The sequence below is a fragment of the Leguminivora glycinivorella genome, chromosome 18, assembly GCF_023078275.1.
Source record: "Leguminivora glycinivorella isolate SPB_JAAS2020 chromosome 18, LegGlyc_1.1, whole genome shotgun sequence".
NCBI lineage: Eukaryota > Metazoa > Arthropoda > Insecta > Lepidoptera > Tortricidae > Leguminivora > Leguminivora glycinivorella.
In genome coordinates, this window is record NC_062988.1 from 18,468,857 (window position 1) to 18,485,292 (window position 16,436).

A 16,436-nucleotide genomic window follows, 5' to 3' on the forward strand; every position below is an offset into this window, starting at 1 on the left:
TCCGCCGAATTTATTTTGTCATGTTGTCAGAAATGTACATTAGATTAGAACTCCATCCACACAAAATACTCACACGACTCGGAAATCGTATACGTCACAGAGTCGGTTTAGGTGCGACGACGAGCGAAGCGAGGAGGAGCGTGTTAGGTTGACCGTGTTATGTTATTAGGTTGATAAGCAATCACGCCGTAGGTACTTATGGCGCGACGACCTTTTTAGATACTTGCTCGTAAGTCTATCACGCACTATATAGTTACTCAAAAGAAATGTTGCCAGAAATATAGATTAGGTTAGATTAGAATCCCATACAATGATAAGGTGAGTTTAGACGTGCATGTTATTGCTACAAGCATTGAGACAGAAGTGCAAGAAAGAGATGCAGATATTTGCCACTCACTTTTACCTATAGTTGCGTCTCAAAACTTGCTGGTCTAAACTCAGATATAGTTTCGTTCATTCCATTCTTATCAGCTTTTGTAAAATATCCTGTACAGGTCAATTCACAAGAGCTGGCACGAACGGAACGAAAAGGTGAATGAAAACATGCGTGTGTGACAGAATTGACAGATTAACCAATAAAAAATAAGCGCGTTACAAAACACGGAGAAACTAAAAAGCAAAAAATAATAAACCTTTGAATTCAGATTTCTTATCGTAGTGCAATAATCTAAACATCCAAATTATAAACAAATCAATTATTTTCGCAGTCGGTACCAGACCTGTTCGTCGCCTTGCTATTGCCTGTTTGCCCCACCCAACCATACGCAGGCTGGCACCGACTCCAAAAATAATTGATTTGTTTATAATTTGGATGTTTATGTGGCCTAACTGATACACATTTATTTATTTACTTATGTAAAAATCATAATAATATATTATGTAAATTATCATACATCACAAACTTAACATTTCCATTTTAAAGTTAAATATTATGTTTTATAAGAGCGTCAACGTTCGGCGCCGCAAACAGAGCAATGGCGGCGAGCGGCGCTCGCGCCGGGAACGCCTCTCCCGCTCTCCCGCACAACCAGTCCTGGCTCGCCCGCCATTACGATACCACGCGACCACGCAGCTCGATGCGCATGTTAAGTACCTACTTGATGTAACGACTCGGTGCCCTAAATATTATAATTATATAGTGCTTAATTGTAATAAGACTTACTATACAACATTTTGTAAAGTGTTAATTAAATTGATTGACAAACTTATTCGATCGTTTATTTATAGTGTGTGTAACCTCATAGTTACTACAGTGGTGAAATCCGACGTGAACATGGGACCGAAACTGGACGAATCAAGTGGAAGTGTGCCTTCTAACGAGGCAAGTGCACAAACGCCTGCATCTGAAGGAAGCTTGGCGAGGGATACCGGCGATGTATTCAGGGTGGGCATTAAGGTGCCGCCATTTTGGCCGGAGGAACCGGACATTTGGTTCGCCCAAATAGAGGGCCAATTCGACTTGCAGAAAATAACAAGTGACTCGACGAAATTCAATTATGTTATAAGCCACTTAGATAACCAACATTCGCGAGCTGTGAAAGATATTATCGTCAAGCCACCTCCAGAGCGAAAATATGAAAAGCTGAAAACAGAATTAATACGGAGGTTAAGTGACTCGAAGGAAAAGAGGATCAAACAGCTAATGATGCACGAGGAGCTTGGAGAGAGGAAGCCGTCCGAGTTCCTGCGACACCTGCAGGGGCTGGCTGGCGTCAGCGTGGACGACGACTTCATGAAGAACTTGTGGATTGGCCGCCTGCCGCACGGGATCCAGACGGTGCTCGCCGGGCAGCCCAACACTTCGACGTTGGAAGACCTCGCAGACCTGGCCGACCGGGTCAACGACCTGGCCACCGCCGCGCCGAGGGTCGCCGCCGTCAGCAACCCAGTCCCCGGTTCGGCGTTAAGTGATCTCGCCCGGGAGGTCGCGGAGCTTCGGCGAGAGCTGCGCGAGATGAAGATGGGGCACACGAGAGCCCCCAGGTCCCGCGCGTCATCATCATCGCGACGCGACCGCAGCGGCTCTGCCTCTAGACGTCGTTCCCAGTCCAACTACAGGAAGTATCCAGTGTGCTGGTACCATAGCAAATTCGGAGACCAGTCGACCAAGTGCAACCGGCCGTGTGACTACGCCGCGGCGGAAAACGGGAAGGGCGGTCTGTAAATGCGGCCGACGATTGCCCTCCACCATCAAGAGGCCGCCTGTTCGTGACTGACCGATCTTCGAAGGCGCAGTTCTTGGTCGACACAGGTAGCGACCTCTGCGTCTACCCAAGGTTAGCACTTCGCGAGCGTCGCTCTAAAACTGATTATAATTTGTGCGCCGCTAACGGCACTAATATAAGTACATATGGTTATGTGAATTTAGCATTAGATCTTAATTTGCGTAGAGTGTTCCCGTGGCGCTTTGTGGTGGCAGACGTTACTAAACCAATAATCGGGATAGATTTTTTGAATTTCTATGATCTCCTTGTCGATTGTAGACGCAAACGTTTAATCGATAATACGACATTACTGACGGCTGCCGCCATCTCAGCCCACGGGTGCAATATTGCATCGGTAAAAGTAGTGACCGGCGAGTCTCAATATCATAAAATATTAGATGATTTTCCAGAAATTACACGACCAGCCGGCGTACACCACACAGTACCACATAACACAGTACACCACATACGAACAACGCCAGGCCCTCCAGTCTCCTCCCCGCCCCGCCGTTTAGCCCCCGACAAGCTTAAGATCGCGCGACAGGAATTCCAGTCTATGCTGGCCAATGGCACAGCTAGACCTTCGGAAAGCCCGTGGTCATCACCACTTCACCTGGCGCCGAAGAAAAACAACGGGTGGCGCCCCTGCGGCGATTACCGTAAGTTAAATGCTCGCACAGTACCTGACAGGTACCCGATTAAACACATTCATGATTTTACGCATAGTGTTACAGGTTGTAATGTATTTAGCACAATTGACCTAGAAAAAGCGTATAATCAGATACCTGTCAGCCCTGAAGACATACCAAAGACCGCTATAACAACTCCTTTCGGTTTATACGAATTTCCGTATATGGGGTTTGGCCTCAGAAACGCTGGACAAACTTTCCAGCGGTTCGTTGATGAAGTCACCAGAGGTCTAGATTTTGTTTATGCCTATTTGGACGATTTCCTCATTTACTCACGAAGTGAAGCTGAGCATGAGGAACATCTCCGCATTGTTTTCCAGAAGCTCAAGGACTACGGCCTCATGGTAAACGCAGCCAAGTGCGTTTTTGGCGAAAAAGAGGTAACATTTCTAGGATACCGGATCTCAGAGAGAGGCTGCAAACCGCTCGACTCCAAGGTTCAAGCAGTTAAGGATTTCCCGCCTCCGACAAACGTCCGGCAGCTTAGAGGCTTTCTGGGCATGCTAAATTTTTACAGGAGATTTCTCCCACGAGCAGCTCAGACCCAGGCCCCTCTTCACGCTTTACTGACTGGTTCGGTAAAGGGTTCGCAGTCCATCACTCTAGAAGGAGATACCCTAGCAGCCTTTGAAAAGTGCAAGGAGAGCTTATCCAATGCTGCGCTGCTGGCTCACCCCGACTGCTCAGCAAATCTTGCCGTAGTCACAGACGCATCAGACAAGGCGATCGGGGCGGTACTGCAGCAGTTAAACGAAGGCATATGGGAACCCCTTGCGTTCTTTTCGAGGAAACTTACACCTGCTCAAGTTAAGTACTCTCCCTATGATAGAGAACTGTTAGCCATTTATGAAGCCATAAAGTACTTTCGGCATATGCTTGAAGCCAGACATTTTGTCGTATATACAGACCACAAGCCGATCAGTTTCGCATTTCATGAAAGAAAAACAAACTGCTCGCCGCGTCAATACAGGCATCTAGACTTCATCTCCCAGTTCACAACGGACATCCGACACATATCCGGAAAGGATAATGTTGTCGCCGATACCCTGTCACGTATCGAAGAACTGGGAGCACCGGTAAGTCTCGAGGCTCTAGCCGAAGGTCAAGCTTCTGATCCTGAGCTGCAGAAACTCCTAAGCGAAGGTTCATCGTTGCAGCTGCGAAAGCTACATGTACCTGGCAGTAGTGTACCTCTGTATTGCGATGTCAGTACCCCAAACTCCAGGCCATATGTCAGTAAGTACTTTCGCAAGCAAGTTTTTGACAGTTTGCACTCTCTTAGTCACCCTGGGTCCAACGCGTCAGCTAAGCTAGTTGCTGAAAGGTTTGTGTGGCCCGGCGTCAAGAAGAACTGTAGAGAGTGGACGCGTGCATGCATTCAGTGTCAGCGGGCCAAAGTCAATCGACACGTGACTGCCCCGCTTGGTACCTTCAACTTACCACGCGTCCGTTTTAAACAGGTACATATTGACTTAGTAGGACCACTTCCTCCTTCGCATGGTTATCGGTACTGCCTAACAGCCGTAGACCGGTTCACCCGGTGGCCGGAAGCAGTACCGATCCAGGACATTACTGCAGAAACTGTCGCTAAAGCCCTAGTCACAAACTGGATAGCTCGATTCGGTTCCCCAACAGACATCATAACCGACCGCGGAAGCCAGTTTGAATCTGAGTTGTTCTCAAGTCTGTCAAAGTTGGCTGGATTCGAACACAAAAGAACAACAGCCTATCATCCGGCATGCAACGGGTTAGTAGAACGCTTCCATCGGCATTTTAAATCCGCTATCGTATGTCACGCGAATGAGAAGTGGACTGAATCATTACCTTGGGTCCTACTTGGCGTAAGAACAGCTTTCAAGGAAGACTTACAGTCATCTTCAGCCGAACTGGTATACGGAGAACCTCTAAGACTTCCTGGGGAGTTTTTCCACTCAACAGCAGGTACAACAGACATGTCTGTATTCACCGCCAGGCTCAGGAGCTTCGCCGAAAAGCTAAGACCTATACCAGCTTCTCGCCACATAAAGCCTAAGGTATTTGTTTACAAAGATCTCTCAACCTGTGAATACGTGTTTCTTAGAGAGCACCCGTCACGAGGCCCACTGCAAGCAGCATACTCGGGACCTCATAAGGTAATATCTCGAGATGACAAAGTTTTCAAGATTCTTCTCCACAACACAGAGAAGACAGTGTCCATAGACCGACTTAAGCCGGCCTTCACACTATCTCCAGAAGTTGGAAGCGATCACCCTACTGTGCCGCCTACGATATCAAATCAGGACTCTCAGCAGCATAGTAACCTTAGACCTTCACCTCAGCAACCTGATCAGCTGGTAATGCCTCCTACACCTACAGTAACAGCAGAAAATAAGGTCACTCGTTCCGGTCGTCGGGTAAGATTCCCAGATCATTACAATGATTATTATCGCCCTTGACGGTCTCTGGGGGGGAGTAGTGTGGCCTAACTGATACACATTTATTTATTTACTTATGTAAAAATCATAATAATATATTATGTAAATTATCATACATCACAAACTTAACATTTCCATTTTAAAGTTAAATATTATGTTTTATAAGAGCGTCAACGTTCGGCGCCGCAAACAGAGCAATGGCGGCGAGCGGCGCTCGCGCCGGGAACGCCTCTCCCGCTCTCCCGCACAACCAGTCCTGGCTCGCCCGCCATTACGATACCACGCGACCACGCAGCTCGATGCGCATGTTAAGTACCTACTTGATGTAACGACTCGGTGCCCTAAATATTATAATTATATAGTGCTTAATTGTAATAAGACTTACTATACAACATTTTGTAAAGTGTTAATTAAATTGATTGACAAACTTATTCGATCGTTTATTTATAGTGTGTGTAACCTCATAGTTACTACATTTAGATTATTGCAATACGATAAGAAATCTGAATTCAAAGGTTTATTATTTTTTGCTTTTTAGTTTCTCCGTGTTTTGTAACGCGCTTATTTTTGAAGGCGGTTTTATTTTTTGTTAAAAAAGTTTATTTATTTGTTGATTTTTAGTGGTTCCTATTGATATTATATGTATCAGTCCGAATACATGTACACTAGTGAAAGAATTATCCTTTAACTCCTAACCATTGAGGAGTTGACCTTCCATCATCAGCTCAGCCACATAAAATTATTACCATCAGGCGTAAATACTGGTTTACCTTTGAAAAATATACTAAAAACATTACATGTGCCTATAACATTTGAAGAGTTCCCTCGATTTCTCCAGGATCCCATCATCAGACCCTGACTTGGTGCCAATGGGACCATCTCGGGGTTATACCCGTTCGATCAAAAAAAAAATTTTGAAAATCGGTCCACAATTCTCGGGAGATATCGAGGAACATACATACAAAAAAAAAAAAAAAAAAAAAACATTCAGTCGAATTGAGAACCTCCTCCTTTTTTGAAGTCGGTTAAAAATGGTAGCTCTTGACAGTTATTGGCTTCGTGCGAAGTGCATGGAGGGGGTAAGCAAAGCGATCGCAGTGCTTGCGGTGGTCAAAATCGACACTGATTGTGGTTGTCATCTATCAAAACTCATAAAATATAATACAATGTGTAATGTTTGATATGGGGCATCAATGTTGTTTCGTTGTTAATTGTAAAAATAATGGCATAAATAGTCGTTGCACGTTCTATGCGTTTCTTAGAGCACACTGGAAATTGGATCAAAGAACTAAATGGATAGCTACGGTGAAAAGAAAACGTAAGTGACATGTCAAAACAAACCATTATAATAAATTATATTTAAGCTTTGTTTACCTAATATTGTTCAATACGCTGTTAGTATTTTTCCTACCGTAAAAGATTATGCTTAAAGATTCAGGCCTAGCCTGGGAATAGGTCCGTGTCGGATATTTCTGCGGCCGCGGACATGACTAGGTACTTACGTTTAGATTTGTTATATATGGCATTAATGGGACGGAGGTTTAGCGAATACCATATCACTAGCTCGAAGAACTTGTACCATTACTCCTATGTTCTTCAAGATTCCTTATATGCCCTGCCAGCACCAATTTATTGACTCTTTCTGTAGTCTGGGGTTGGAAGTTTATACCGTGAGTAATGCTTTGGAAACTGATTTTTGGTATTATATCCATGTGTTTATAATCTATCTACCTAAATTACACTTGAAATTGTAGCTCTTGTTATTCGATTTATTTAAAATTAACGAAAAATCGTTAAAATATAATGTTTGTTTACATGTCATTTTTTGACATTTTCCACTTCAAGTTCACATGGTAGTGGGCGTAATTGTGGTGCACGTAGCCAATAGTTACGACTCTAATACAGGTGTCCCTCATACAATCATAAATTTATTCATTCCGATAGTGCCTGCACCTTTTGAAAATAACCTGTTACTTAGGGTCCCCCCACATCTAGCGTCTCGCGAGCCTAGCGTCGGGTCAACTGTATGACGTCGACGCGGCGTCTTTTTCATATAGATGGCCCGACGCTACGCTAGATGTGGGGGAACCCTTAGTGAGGTATAATCACAGAATATATAAAAGTACAAGTATAATGAAATAAATTAAATTTAAACTAACTATTGATGTACGAAATTATTTTTGGTAATTCTTAATTTCTACTGAATGTAATGAATAGTAGTTGTCTATTTATCTTGTAAATATTGTACATTTATTTTAGTTGATTAAAATGTTTAATACGTGATGCCTTGATGCGTTTTATTATTTCCATATTATAGGTCCTTTCATTAAGACGTCTGATGTGTTTCGTAAAGTCATAAGTACTAAAGCCTCCGCCACACATGAGCGTTTGAGGCAGCGTTCCCACTTATGCGTCGCGTGTCTCGGGGCGCGCAAAGGGCGTCCGCGCCACGCCACCTGAGTGTAATTGAAAAAGCGTCTCCTCAGTACATTTTGTATAGGAAGGACGTAAGGCGCGCCCCGCCGCCGCCACGCCACCTGGGGCGCGTCTTACGTCTTTCCTATACAAAATGTACTGAGGAGACGTTTTTTGAATTACACTGAAGCGGCGTGGCGCGGACGCCCGTTGCGCGCCCCGAGACACGCGACGCTCTGGTGTGGCCGGTCACTGAGAGCGTGGTGTGAGCGGGACGCGATGAGAGCGTAGGTACCGCCAGCGCCGCGCCCCGCTCACGCCACGCTCTCAAAACGCTCATGTGTGGATCGCTTAGGCTTATCGCGGAGGCTTAAAGGTTAGATTATTATGAAGTAAAGTTGATATCATTTTGCTAGTATTTTAAACGTAAAGGGTATAATTTAAACTTATAAATAAAATACTCTTCGATAATTAAATTTATTTTCATGATAAATAAGTTTTATTTTTACACACATCATTTATTTTATCTATAAATAGGAATGTAGTGGAAATAGAAAATACTTCAAAACCCCCTCATCTAATATTCTAGAAACGGTTTAACCTCCAAAAGATCAAATACTATAAATTATTTTGTAAATACTCTACTTTCGATTGTGCAAACTAATAAATCTGTACTTAAATTATTATAAAACAAATTAGGATTTCAAAATAAACTTTTAGCAACATAGCTAGTATTAAATAATAAGATAAATGCTTAATATTAGCACAGCATATCAGTACCTCTCAAAAAGACTTGTAAAAGAGTGAAATAATACATTATTTATTTTATTATTTTAGACTACGATAGTTTACTAATCCCCGTATTAATAAACGTCGACTAAAGTTAACACTCCGATAAAAATCGTCTGTAAGGGACAATAGTTATTTGTTTTACAAGGGGCAAAGTTGTTGTTTAACCGCACGTGCAAATATTGAAGCCCGAGCAAGCGAAAGATTCCAATTTTGGACCGCGAGCGTAGCGAGTGGTTCAAAAAGTGGAATCTTGAGCGTTGCGAGGGTTTCAAGGCACGAAGGTTAAACAAACTGCCGCCGATTGAAACAAAAAATTTCACCACACCAACACGAACAAAATACTGACTATAAAACATCAAACTAAATCAAATCTATCAATTTGTTCGATAATAATTCAAAACCATCATCATTTATAGGTAATTTCTATCAGCCAGCTTAAGATATCAAGTTAAAATTTGTATTATATTACTTTGCGCTCTTGTGGATAAGGCGTCATCCATATATTACGTCACAGTGTAAGGGGGAGGGGGGGGTCATACTAAATGTGACAATCCCTGTTAAAGGGATACAAAAAAGCGTGACATAGGAGGGGGGGAGGGGTCCAAAAACCTGAAATTTGGTGTGACGTAATATGTGGATGATCCCTAAAATGCAATTTTGCTATCTGTTTTCGAATAGCAAAGTAAGCCTTTATCAGTTGGTGTGGTGAAAACTATTTTAATCGGTTTGATAACTTGAGTGTACGTTTATGAATAAGAGGGTAAGCATTTCCCTATAACGTAAAAGTACCAGTGAACACTTTAAATAACCGTATTTGAAAATAATCTAAGAATAAAAGTTACAGTGTGTACTTTACTTTTATCTATTATATTATCTGACTCAATCTAACACACAAATACTCAGTAATCGGAAATGTTATGGTAGAAACGGGTTCATGGAACATGATAAGGTATTTATTTTATATGATTTTCACAGGATGGGCTATCAACATTGATTCTTACTTAGCTTTTTCGATACTGGTGACAAGCATTCAGCATACCTGATCCTAATAAGTCACCATAGCCTATGGTTGCCAGAGGTGTTATCTTTTGATCTCACTCTTATCATTTTCCATTTACCATATATATAGTCCGACGAGAAATCGCATGAATTACATTGTATCATGATTATAATCCTTATCAAATTACTTAATATCATGTAAGGCCGCTTTTACACCTGTGAGTTTTACCGCTTACGTAAGCGACTTATGCATAACTTTCAAATGCAAATGGTTTTGTAAGCAGCTTACGGTAAGTTTTGACTACTTTCGTAAGCTGAAACCTCAAGTGTAAATGGGTACGAGTTTGCTTACGGAAGCGACTAACAGGTTATCGTAATAAATTGATAAGTTTTGGACTTACGAATAAGTAACTAGGGCGGTAGTTTTTTAGGGTTCCGTAGCCAAAATGGCAAAAACGGAACCCTTATAGTTTCGTCATGTCCGTCTGTCCGTCTGTCCGTCTGTCCGTCTGTCACAGCCGATTTACTCGGAAACTATAAGTACTACAGTGATGAAATTTGATGGGAATATGTGTTGTATGAACCGCTACAAAATTATGACACTAAATAGTAAAAAAAAAGAATTGGGGGTGGGGCCCCCATACATGTAACTGAGGGATGAAAATTTTTTTTTCGATGTACATACCCGTGTGGGGTATCAATGGAAAGGTCTTTTAAAATGATATAAAGTTTTCTAAAAAACATTTTTCTTAAAGTGAACGGTTTTTGAGATATCAGCTCTCAAAGTCGTAAAAAGTATGTCCCCCCCCTCTATTTTTATAACTACGGGGTATAAAATTCTAAAAAAAATAGAGGTGATGCATGCTAATTAACTCTTTCAACGATTTTTGGTTTGATCAAAGTATCTCTTATAGTTTTTGAGATAGGTTGATTTAACTGTAATTTTGGCAGGTGTATAAATTGACATAATAAGTTTATTATATTTGCTGCTACGGAACCCTTTGTGCGCGAGCCCGACTCGCACTTGGCCGGTTTTTTTTTCAACTTTTGTTGGTTCCAACAATGTAAACTTTCGGTAAATTGAAAATTACAAAACTTCCGTAATCAAAACTTACGAGAAGTTTTTCATAAGCGTAAATGGAACTATAAGTTGCTTACGAAAGATTTACGTAAGTAACTTACAGGTGTAAAGGCGGCCTAAGAAAACGGGACGACATCGACACTACAATTCCTTTTTTAATTTCTACAATTTCCTGTCAGACTATACTTAAATTTACAACAAAACCCGTCAAATATCACAAACTTACGGCGCCACCGTCGACGGAGCGACCGTCGGCACCACGTGCGCACTCGGCACATGAAAGAAGTACAGCATAAACCCAGTGGCCAATAAGAAGTGAAATCCAATGATCGATCCTATCAACAATAAGTAGTACTTGGATTTTCTTAAAGCGGGCATGAGCCAGAAGATGAGGACTGCTCCGGAAACCAAGGTGGCCATGAGGACGAAGAGCCATTGCAGCCAGGAGACTTGGATGGTCCAGAGGATGGCCACGGGGATGTAAATGGAGAGGGAGTAGCCGTAGAGACAGAAGAGAGACATCATGGTTGGTGTTGTTGAGGTCTGGAAAAGAAATTTTATCATAGGTTTATTTTAACCCATATATGCCCATAGGATCGTTTTCGACCCACTGCTGAAAACACGTTACTACTCATTATAATAAGTAAAAGAATAACGTTGTCACCTCAAAAAATAGGGGAAAAAATATATGTGTTGGGCACATATGGGTTAGGGCATTAACAATAGGCTAGTTTCCTACTAGTCAAATCAGCTTCTGTTTAAGAACTGTCAAAACGATTTGCTATTATGGAATTACTATGAAATATTGAGGAGTGACGTCACGGTCAATTCATTTACTTTATATCTTTCTCTTGGACTTATTGAATAGAAATTATGTTTAAACATATTTTTTTCAGTACAGATGGTGTTTTTTTTACGCACTAGTGCGAAAAGTGGTTTATTTCTTGTACGGTCGAACCTTCGGAAGGCCATCTGTACTGAAAATGTCGTACGATACACGTGCGAAAAGGAAATTCCTATTTTCCGCACTTGTATCGTAATGCATTATTATTTAGACTTTCTTAAACAGGCACCTTATTTCATGAATTTGAAGTCAAAACAGCCAATTCGGTATCTATAAGACTACAAATATGTAGGTAAGGTACTGATGCTTTAACTATACATAACATAATTTACTGCCCATATACTTAATATGACTTCATTAGTCATAACAACAATATGTATACCTGAGTCTCAATCTCATCCTGTCCATCTGACACCGTGGTCCACTTGAGAGCGGCCCACAATGCAATAGGCACCAGCCACACATAGCAGAAGATAGCCGTGGCGGCGTACGAGACAAGGTGGAAATCATAGCGCCAGTGAACGGCCTTGTTGGCGGATTGGAGGTAGCTGGCTATGTTGCCGCTTACTGCTATTGTGAAGATCTGAAAATGTTTGAATTATTTGTTTAGTACGGTCACATATTCAGAAGAAAAAAAAAGGATCTTAAAAAATTAGAAGTTTACCAACACAACATGGAAAGGTCGATCTTATCCATAAGGTGAGACTCATAGAAATTAGGAAGAAAACAAAAATTAAGGATATATCACTCGCTGTAAAAACGCAAAAATGGAAGTGGGCTGGACACATGGCAAGAGAAGGAAAAATAAAGTGGGGCGGAGAGGTAGTGGAATGGCGTCCTACAGGTGGAAGTAGGAGAGGTCAAGCCGAAAATGAGGTGGTCAGACGATATCAGGAGGCATGCGGGGGAGGAGTGGATCAGGAAGGCTCAGAACAGAGAACTATGGAGAGAGCTGGAGGAGGCCTATGCCAAGAAGGCAGACTAAATAAGTAACAAGACGACAGTATTATTAGAACATATTTATTTTAAAGTATTTAAGAAGAAAAATTATAATCTAAGGAAAAAATTACATGTGAATATAAATGTAATTTGAAAAATGGAACTATTTGGTCAATAAAAACTTTTCTTATCTTATCTTATTCAGAAGAATATGGTAGTTTGAACAGGAAAATGTCCCACTTTGTCGATTGTTATAAAGCCATTTTGGCAATTTATTCATATAAAGATACAAGTAAATCTGGCCTTAATGGTAACTGACAAAGTGGGATGTTTTACTAAACACACTCACATACTGTTTATGTGTGGCTAAACTGATTCTCAGAGACTATAAGGTACTCATTACAAAAAATTGTTTATTATGTACAAGTTTCAGCTTAGTGCTTAACTTCTCATAAGCCGGAAAGTGGATCCGCATATGAGGAAACCATATGAAAAAAAAAAATTGTGACATGCAAGAGGTTAATAAATAAACCTTTTTCAATAGTAAGTAAGTAATTAAGTACTACTTATACTCTGTCAAACAAGTCTGTCAGTAAATAAGAACAAAGAAAACTATATGCATCCTTTTCTTTAGGGTGCTAGAGAAAAGGATACCTATAGTTTTCTTTGTTCTTATTTACTGACAGAGTTCAATTACACTAATATGCAGTGGTATTTTATGTGCTGGTGTCGAAACTTCAAATAGCATCATCATCATCATACTTTACTGAAAAACATTGTACAATACTTTACTAACTAATCTACTATTATAACTCAGTGTCTGATCCTAATAAACCAATACCTAATTCCCTGATTTCATGGTCGGTTCTAGATTCATAAAGGGAAACCGAAGACTAAAATAGTTACAAAGTCTGTATTGGCTTACACAGCCAAAAAACGCTTTTTTTTTTTTTTTAATTATAAACTGGCCAGTGATTGACCTTAGTCGCACCATTCCACTACTTCACAAGACACTATTTTAATAGTGGTACCCTTTGTGGCTACATTCATTCTAAAAATGTAACTTACCAAAGTAACAGATATCCATATTGGCCCATACAAGTCGGGTTTGCCCTTGATCCTCTCATCAAAGTCACGGGACACTTTCTGCGGCACCACTGAAGATATTATCCGCTCCACCACCTCATGTGTGTGGACATCAAAGTATTTCTGATAATACTCTATGGTCCAGAAATTGTGATTTGCTTTGAAAAAAAAAGTATTTAAACATTATCAGAATGGGCACTAGCTGTATACTCATTGGTTTGTAGAAACCAAACCAAATAAAAATATTCCATGGCAATTAAAGGTAGGTAAAACGGTCACAGTCAATAGATTAGATGGTATTACTATTACGCTAAATATTATCATAAACAAAGTTAACATGTAAAACTTTGTAAATGTATAAGAAAAAAATTAGTTTGTAATCTACTCTAAAACTATATGTAGCGTAAGTTAAGCTATAAATTATGTAAATTTCTTACTTTGTGGAGGTGTTTCAGGCTCTTCATTGTTTAATCTAGGTTCATCATACGTGTAATTCGGGTTTGACATCGAGCTAGTGTATTGATGCGATTGCACTGCCTCTACTTCTAATCGTGCACTCCTATCATTGTGTTCTGGTGAATAATCTTGAAAGTTTAGTAGCTCCCCTGTCTTTATCGAGGACATTCTTTAAAATATTAGTCACAGTTTAAGTAAATAAAGTAAAACATACAGGCGTATGATATGATGTTGTAAGGAAAAAACGTCATAACGCGCATGTCATTTATCTTTGGTTATATTTCAGTCACAGTAAAAAACGCAAGATTAGGCCGGCAACAGACAGTCTTAGGCCCCCCACAGACGGGAGACAAAACTGTTTTGTCTCCGTCGCTCGGTCTATGGGCTAGTATGAAGGTGCGCACACGAGGCGACGCAACTTTTCATACAAATACGAAAGTCGCCGAGCAACTTTGTCGCCCGTGTGCGCGCACCCTAAAAAAAAGGAAATGTCTTTTTGTTGCCAATTTGACATCTTTTTGCTGTACGAAGAATATCGATGATCGATATCGAGATCATCTAAAGAATGACATACAAAGAGTAAGGATATATGACATACTCTTTGAATATTCCGATTTTGATGAGCAAAAATAATTATGTATAATTATATATAATTGGTCAGCAACTTAAAGTTATTAACGCAGCGTGGTTTGTATTTTGCATTTTGGTCGAATGAGTTTTTTTAAATTAACACGTGAGGCACTTCACATAAAAACTATGAGAAACTCGTGAGATGTCCATGTAATTCGTATGACTAATTTAAGATAAGTTTCTGGATTTAATAGTCTCCACATTTTTCACCGCTTTTATTTTTTAAGATTTGTGCTGTCTCCCTAAACCCAATTTTCATTAATTCCATAATTCCGTATCACCAACGTAGTCCGTTCTTGAGTTCCCTGAGATCCTGAACTACAAAAATACAGCTACTCGTCATCATTCTCTTGCGCTTATCCCAGTCACTTGGGGTCGGCGCAGCATGTCTTTCTCATCCATACAGATCTATCACTCGCCGTCTCATCATTAACTCGTTTTAGTTCCATAAGACGGATTGTATTCATCGTACAAATTCGGTTTAAGAGAACTGAAAACTGACCTTCTCTGCATGTCCGAGCAAGTACCTAGTAGGTACCTACATATTAAACAGTCGTCGTAGCTTGCGTGAAATAGTACATTACAATACACGTGCGAAAAGGAAGATCGAAACTAGTGAGAGTGACGATAAGTTAAAACACGACCGAAGGGTGTGTTTTAAATCGACACACGAGTTATGAATTACTATTCCAGTACAGATGGTGTTTTTTTGCCAACTAGTGCGAGAAGTGGTTCATTTCTTGTCAGGGCGAAACTTAAGAGGGCCATCTGTACTGAAAAGCGTCGTACAATACACGTGCGAAATGGAAATTTTTAACTCGAGTCGGTTTGAAATACTCCCTTCGTTTGTGTTTTAATTTATTACCACACGTTTTGAGCTTCCCCTTTTCCGCACTTGTATCGTAATGTACTACCATTTAATGATAACTAGCTTTTACCCGCGGCTTCGCCCGCGTAATAAAAGTATTCATTAAGATTTTCATTTGGATCCTTAGGTTTCTCTGTAGGTATATTTATCTGCGATTATTTCGATTGCACATAATACTTTTGCTTGCAATGATTGTAGAAATATTACACATCGACCACAGCGTAGGTAATTCTATATACTCTGGGGAAACCTTTATAAACATCCCACATAGCCCGTATTTCGACACTATGATCGGTGGGTAAAAAGTACTTTTTTCTATTATCCCTCACAATTTTTTTCATTTTGCTTATACTTATCGCAAACGTAATCTTCAAGCAAGCAAACAACGATCGTCTTAGAGCACATTGATTGTAAGAGACCGCCGACCGATTATCCGTATCCCGCTAACGATACCCATATTATCCGTATCCGTATCCGTATCCGTATCGCTATCGCTATCGCTATCGCTATCCCTATCGCTATCCCTATCGCTATCCCTATCGCTATCCCTATCGCTTTCCCTATCGCTATCCCTATCGCTATCCCTATCCCTATCCCTATCCCTTATCAAGATGTTTAATGATATAACACTTTAAGTTCTCGCGCTTTGTACACATATTTAAAGTCACATACAGGTCGAACGCGATTAATTAACATTATTTTTACCTTTTTTCCCAACGTTTCGGCCAGGTTGCACTGGCCGTGGTCGCGGAAGACTGACGTCCCAGAAAAATGTCACCGGAGATGTAAACAACACAAAACTACCCGATATTAATTTATATAAATGTTCGGGGTAGACAAATAAATATAATCTACCCGCTTTTAGTTAATGTTTATTTCCCACCATGTTTATTTTAAAGGTAAAAATAATGTTAATTAATCGCGTTCGACCTGTATGTGACTTTAAATATATGTTTAATGATTTCTTATCAAGTGCTAAAATATAAAGTTTCATGGTTTTATCATTTAAAATTAAGAAA

The 16,436-nt window shown here is 40.5% G+C and overlaps 2 protein-coding genes across 2 annotated transcripts; one reads left to right on the forward strand and one right to left on the reverse strand.

The window, feature by feature from the left end:
* The first annotated feature begins 1,273 nt into the window (after nucleotides 1-1,273).
* On the forward strand, nucleotides 1,274-2,164 carry LOC125235806. The gene has a single exon (XM_048142395.1). It carries the CDS (start codon nucleotides 1,274-1,276, stop codon nucleotides 2,162-2,164), a length of 891 nt encoding a protein of 296 aa, XP_047998352.1.
* Nucleotides 2,165-10,550: 8,386 nt separating this feature from the next.
* LOC125236014 (protein YIPF2) lies at nucleotides 10,551-14,165 on the reverse strand. The gene is made up of 4 exons (XM_048142695.1): nucleotides 13,901-14,165; nucleotides 13,446-13,621; nucleotides 11,821-12,021; nucleotides 10,551-11,137 (listed from the first exon to the last, which is right to left on the reverse strand). The coding sequence occupies exons 1-4, from the start codon at nucleotides 14,085-14,087 to the stop codon at nucleotides 10,817-10,819; spliced, it is 885 nt and encodes a 294-aa protein (XP_047998652.1). The 5' UTR covers nucleotides 14,088-14,165; the 3' UTR covers nucleotides 10,551-10,816.
* Nucleotides 14,166-16,436: the final 2,271 nt, after the last annotated feature.